The sequence below is a fragment of the Mytilus trossulus genome, chromosome 7 (genome assembly GCF_036588685.1).
Source record: "Mytilus trossulus isolate FHL-02 chromosome 7, PNRI_Mtr1.1.1.hap1, whole genome shotgun sequence".
Lineage (NCBI taxonomy): Eukaryota > Metazoa > Mollusca > Bivalvia > Mytilida > Mytilidae > Mytilus > Mytilus trossulus.
Genome location: NC_086379.1, coordinates 32,329,060 through 32,336,109, shown reverse-complemented (window position 1 = coordinate 32,336,109; position 7,050 = coordinate 32,329,060). Strand labels below are relative to the sequence as shown.

Here is a 7,050-nt window from a genome sequence, read left to right as displayed (position 1 = left end):
TGTATATTCTGACTTTTTCTAAATGACCATTTAATGAGGTGTGTGGATTTTTCTTAATAAGACTATGAGGCAAAGTGGTATATAGGGTAGAAAAATCAAAAGCACCAATTATAAGCATGCAATTTATCAAGTACTTCGAACGAATTTTGACACTCCTAAGCAATTTATTCCACTATTTTCAAAGGCCTTATTTGAACATTTTTTTATCAGGTTTTTGATTGTACCAAGTGTATTAGTAAGTAGAATACATAGTTTAGTAGGGAAACGATGACTTGAAACGAAATAAATATTTGTTTGTATTGAGTTATGTGCAGCTTCGGACCCAATTACATGGTTGGAACTTTCATTGTACAATGCATTTGGTTCTGCTTTCAAAAGAATCACAGAGCTGAGTCTATGTACCATATTATATAAAAGGTTAAGTGGTTGTTAAGACCTAGTCCTTATTAATTGAGATCCTTGTCAGATATTCCTGGCCATATGTTTTCCTTTTTGTAATATTAAGAATTGTTTTAATTTAATATGTGTGTAGGGGAAACAAGGAACATTACTCTCATACAAAAAATTAAGATAATTATAAATACACATTCATAAAAAAAATGGAATTTATTACAAAGGATAATCATAAGATATACCGTTGAATTGTCCTGGACCTCACTTCTGTGATGGGTATATGATAATGGAATCCTTCTCTGAATACGGTACAAACATATCAGTAGTGGTAGACCCCAATGTCCAATGATCTTCAATTAAATTGTTTATACCGAATATTGAATGTCAAAAAAAATGCTAACATTCCAATTTTCAATAACAGTTAACAGCAAATACATTATCACAATAACAGATAACAAAAAAACTAAAAGCCCAATAACGGCTAACAAAGATTAAGACAATAACAGCTAACAGCCAATATATTTTCAAAATAACAGATAACAAAGAATTAAATTGCTCCATAACAGCATAACAGTTAAACCCCTTGCCCCCCTCTACTAAGGACACATTCTTGTTTAAACTAGATACCCTAGTGATGATAGTGGCCAAGTTTAGTTAAATCTTGCCCAGTAGTTTCAGAGATTTTTTTTGTAAAAGTTAAGAGGACATCGACAACGGAAGCCAAGTGATGAGAAAAGCTCGCTTGACCTTTTAGGTCAGGTGAGCCAAAAATCAGTGGTGTAAAGGCTTTACCCATGATCAGACATCTTCGCTAGCCAAGGGTTACGATCCACTCCCGCTCTCTTCATCTTCGCTAGCCAAGGGTTACGATCCACTCCCGCTCTCTTCATCTTCGCTAGCCAAGGGTTACGATCCACTCCCGCTCTCTACTTTAACAAAAAACTGAGTCGAAAAACACCCTGGATTTTTTCTCAAGCAGCCATAAGCTACACATTTTCCCTAAGCAACTAGTGCGGACAAGGATATTGCCGTAGAACATTTTGTATTGACTTTTCTGTAAGGGTAGTGAAAGGGTGTCTAACCTCAAACTTGGACACAGTTAAAAAAAACCAAAGCCAAACAAAAGAGATCGGGAGTGGATCGTAACCCTAGGCTAGCGAAGATGATGATCAGATTGATACAAAGCAGTTAACAAAAAAACAACTAGTACACACGCTGAAATGTCTCGCCTTCTTTACTAACCATTGATATTGAGTTGATAGTCCTAAATAAAAAGCTTTACTAAAACTATCACATAAACTAAATATGATCCCAACAAAATATGGTCATGCACACTTTACAACCATTCAATACACTAAATACTGTTGTCCTATTGCTTAGTTTCGAAGAAACTGACTTAACCAAGAAAAACTAAACATTTATCAATGAACCATGAAATGAGGTCAAGGTCAGATGAACCATACCAGGCAGGCATGCACAGCTTACAATTCTTCCATACAACAAATGAACTATTACTTTATATGATTTAAGAAAAAAGACCAAAACACAAAAACCTAACACTGAGCAATGAACCCTGTAAATGAGATCAAGGTTAAATGAAACATGCAAGACTGACATGTACATAATAAAATATTCCCGTAAACCAAATATAGTACTACCTATTGCATATAGTATTAGAAAAATGACCAAAACTCAAAACCCCAACTTTGATCACTGAATGAACCATGAAAATAAGGTCAGAAACCACCTGCCAACTAGACATGTAGACCAAAACACAATAACTTAACTATAACTACTGAGCCACGAAAATGAGGTCAAGGTCAAGGTCAGATGACACCTGCCAGTTCGGCATGTATACCTTCTAGTCCTTCCATTCACTGAATATACTAGACCTATTGCTTATAGTACCTGAGATATGGACTTGACCACCAAAACTTAACCTTGTTCATTGATCCATGGAATGAAGTCGAGGTCAAGTGAAAACTGTCTGACAAGCATGAGGACCTTGCAAGCTACACACATACCATTACTCAAAAATACCTAGAGAGAAATTAACATTACAAAAAAATCTTAACTATTTTTTCAAGTGGTCACTGAACGATGAAAATGCGGTCAAGGACAATGAACATGAGACAGAGGGAAACTTCTGAACATGAAGCATCCAGGTCTTCCCCTTTCTAAAATATAAAGCTTTCCAGAAGCAATCCGTAACGATGCCGCTGGATAACTATCCTTATGTCAATATTTCTGCAACAAAAAGGTTGTGGCAGGATATTTATACATTCATACAAGACACTGTTTAATATGATGTCTATTATCACTGAACTAGTAAACATTTTTGATTAGGGGGCAGCTGAAGCATGCCTCCTGGTGCAGGATTTTCTCACTGTATTTAAGACCCATTAGTAGCCTTCAGCTGTTTTTTTTAGCTTTTCCCATCACTTGGCATCCGTCGTCGTCCTTTATTGTAAACTTTACAAAAAATCTTCCCCTCTGAAACTAAATCAGTAAATGGACCAAATTTAACCAAACTGTGCAACAAACATTATAAAGGTATCTAATTTAAATAAACTGTTATGAAATATGTCTTGCCTTTTTGTAATTATGATTATGCAAATATTGAAATTAAAATAGCAATACTTATAACATCTTACACTAGTTATGAAAATATTCAATGATTGAGTTACATGGGTAAACAATCTCAATGTAAATGAGATGTACCAATGTTAATACACCTACATTCCAAATACCATTGACTTATTCTACGTCATTCCCTTCAAACAAACCAAAACACAAACATTAACTTGTAAACTATGTAAAAGTTTCAAAGTCAATGAACCATGAAGAGGGGATAGGGCTATATAATCTGCATGGAAACCTTCAAACGATACTTGCAAATGCCAATGAATTTGCATACCATACTAAAATATTGACTTTACATTAGCAGTTAAACTTTTAACTGATCTAATCACAAACTTGTACATGTAATCTAAGCCAAAGTTTCAAAATTGATAGACTATGACTGAGGGGGCAGGGCAAAAAAATCTCCATGGAAATGAGATGTGCCAATGCTTATACAACTGCACACCAACAACTGCTTGTCTTGTGGTTCACCATATAAAAAAAGACCTAATCGCAAACTATAACTGCAAAATTTCCTAAAAATTGCAAATTCAGGGGCAGCAACCAAACAACTGGTTGTCTGACGTGTCAGGGCAGACAGATCTTGACCTGATGAATATTTTTACTCCGTCATATTTGCTCTAAATACTTAAGTTTCAGTTATATAAGCCAAAAACTGCATTTTACCCCCATGTTCTATATATATTTATGACAATCACAGATGCCAAGTGATAAGAAAATCTCACTTGGCCCTTTGGGCCAGGTGAGATAAGAAAGATTGTAATATTTAGGATTTCCAATTCATTTGCCAGAAGCGGTCTCTGATTGATCTTTGTAATATATGATCCATTATCAATAACGGTACTGTAAATTCAGAAATTATTGCGTGCATTTATTATTGCGATTTTGTCATTTGAGACTTAAATGCGATTTTAATTTTTACGATGTTACGAAAACTCTTGTTTAATTTATATAAAATATTTTAAAATGCGATTTTAAATTATTGCATTTACAACTCTGTTGCATTTTTTGCAATAATAAAAACCTCGCAATAATTTCTGAATTTACAGTATTTTATTTATCATGCATTTAAACCAAATGATACAAAAGAGAACACTTTTTTTCATATTTATTTGGCACTTTAAAAAATTGATTGTTATAATTGTTATTTGATGGCACAGCTTGGATCGATATTAGTGAAAAACAAATAAAATCTTCTAGACATCTCCTTTCCAATACGTCTACTGGTTTCTAGTACTCCTGCTCCTCTCCTCACCTGTCAAATACAAGGATAAATGATAAATCATTTTAATCATTAAGACATTTACTTCTTTTCCGATTATATTACACACAAAGGATTTTAATATATATTTAAATTAATAAACCATTGACACAGAGATATGTCTAGTCTGTCTACATAAATTCAGAAAAACAGCAACATTGATTAATGATTTTAAGTTGCTGAACCGTGATCCTGTGGATATTCAGGGCCTAGAAATAGTTGACAAACTTAAATGTAGAGACAGCAATGTAACTTGATAGAAAATATTGTTGTCTTTTGTAAGTCTGTCTTATGATGAAAACTTAACATTGAAAATGGCTAATTGATTCAAAGTCACTGGACCATGTACCATGCAGAGTCTCAAAATAGCTAGAAAGATATGCAACTTTCTACAAAATGTCATCGACTTATCACAAGGTTTCCTATCAAACTGACTGAACTGAGCATAATCTATGTATTACTAGTATATTTTTAAGTTAGAGATTTGTTACCAAATTACTTTAAACCTTTACTAAATTCTTTCATATATATACAAAGATTTGGTCTATCAACACTGTTATTTAATATTTAAGCAATTGCTCTTATTGGTAAAAATAAAGACTTTGTTATCTGTCAATTAAAGCCATCTGTCGATATAGAAGACATTCATATGTATTTCCTATAGGGTTCTATGTTAAAGGAAATCTCCACCTTTTGCAGACCATCTTGGATGATTGATCGCCTACAAGTTACACAATTGGTCAGCATCCCATAAGGAACATTCATGCCAAGTTTTATTTCATTCCATAAAGTGGTTCTCTAAAAGAAGATATTTGCAGGTATTGTCCTTAGGGTCCTATGATATACAAAGTTCCCACTGGCAGCCATCTTAGATGATGAATCCCCTACAAAGTTGCATAACTTGGTCAGCACCTCATAAGGAACATTCATGCCTTTAAAAAGACATCTTTTATTTCATTCCATTTAGTGGTTCTCTATAAGAAGACATTTGTATGTATTTCCCATAGGGTCCTATGCTAAAATAAAAGCACCTCTGACTGCCATCTTAAAGGATGGATCAGATACAAAGTAACAACATCAGGTTCCTCAACAGTAACACAAACAAAGATTACACAAACAAAACATTACACAACCTCCTACTGAAACTACAGAAATAATATTTCCATATAAGACTACAAGAAATATATAATAAGAGTTTACAAGGAAATACAATAGAGCACTTGTGCATTGGTGTGTTTGCACACAGGGTGGTGATATGCGTCTAGTGTGGTGTGGTCATAGACTTAACATCCACCACGCCCTGGCTCTCATCAACCTTGCCCCAGCTATGGGTTAAATGTGGGTGACTTGGGAATAGTCGAAGGCTATGGAAGTTAATCCAAACAGAAAATCTGGGTAGATGGAACTCGTTAGCAACAGCAATCGTCTAAGGGATGGAAAACCCCTACAGAACAAGCCGACCCTTCACGTAGAAGGTTTAGCTTAGGGCCAACACCCCTAACTTGTAAAAAATATTACGTTACAGAAATGACTACAGAAGAAAACCCTCTTACTCGTCAACGGCTTGAGATAGAGGTAAACACAAAATCAAAACCAAGAGGACAGGACAACATATGACGTGAAGGCCGATGAAGTTGTTCTCACCTAAGTATCCAACTAAAATTGGGACTTGGAATGTACGAACACTGTATCAAAGTGGAAAGAGCTTGCAGACAGCCAAAGAAATGGACAGATACAGTATTGAAATTTTAGGACTCAGTGAAGTAAGATGGAATACATCTGGCATGAAAACGTTAAACACTGGTCATACCATCATCCACTCTGGTAACAAAAACGCCACTGACACTCATGACAAAGGTGTTGGATTTATGCTTACTAAAAAGGCAAAGCAGTCTCTCTTAGAATGGAATCCTGTGTCTTCTAGAATAATCACTGCCAGGTTTGACACAAAATTTCAGAAAACAACCATAATCCAGGTTTACTCACCAACAAATAATGCAGATGAAGAAGAGAAAGATGACTTTTACAACTCTCTGCAAACCACTGTAAATTCTGTGCCTAAACTAGACATCCTCATGCTACTAGGAGACCTCAATGCAAAAGTGGGTAAGGACAGGACAGGGAGAGAAAGAGAAATGGGACCAAATGGAATCGGTGAAATGAACGAGAACGGTGAAATCTTTGCTGATTTTTGTGCTGTAAACAGTCTAGTAATAGGTGGCACACTCTTCCCCCATAAAAACTGTCACAAAGTTACTTGGGTTTCGTTGAATGGAGTGACAGAAAATCAAATAGACCATATTGTTATATCCCAAAGATGGAGGTCATCTCTACAAGATGTACGAAACAAGCAGATATAGCATCAGATCACCACCTAATCATTGCAAAGATACAACTAAAACTACTTTCAACAAAAAAAGCAAAATCCAGGAGGAAGAAATTTAATGTTGATCTTTTCAAAGACCCTAAAGTTGTTCAAGACTACCACATTCTGCTGCAAAACAAATTTGGTGTACTTGAAAATCTACATGATGAAGAAACTAGCATCAACACAGCATGGGAAATGACCAGAGATTCTATTGTTCAAGCATGTGAAGAAACTGTCGGCAATATACTTTTTGCCGGGGTAATTCAAGGTCACGAATTGATTATATATTTATAAGTAGTGAGCTTCAAAATAAATCACAACAGGTAAAACTAGTTTATTTTCCGTTCAGTGACCATGATGGTGTGTTCATGAAATTAAAAACAAA

At 35.0% G+C, this 7,050-nt stretch overlaps 1 protein-coding gene across 2 annotated transcripts in view; it reads right to left on the bottom strand.

Moving 5' to 3' along the window:
* Positions 1–4,138: 4,138 nt before the first annotated feature.
* Positions 4,139–7,050, bottom strand: part of LOC134724953 (crossover junction endonuclease EME1-like) — a 52,006-nt gene continuing 49,094 nt past the window's right edge. For both annotated transcript variants that reach the window (XM_063588368.1, XM_063588367.1), the window contains exon 11: positions 4,139–4,291. In XM_063588368.1, the coding sequence (XP_063444438.1) occupies positions 4,181–4,291 (111 nt within the window). In that variant the 3' untranslated portion in view covers positions 4,139–4,180. The remainder of the gene's footprint in view (positions 4,292–7,050) is intronic.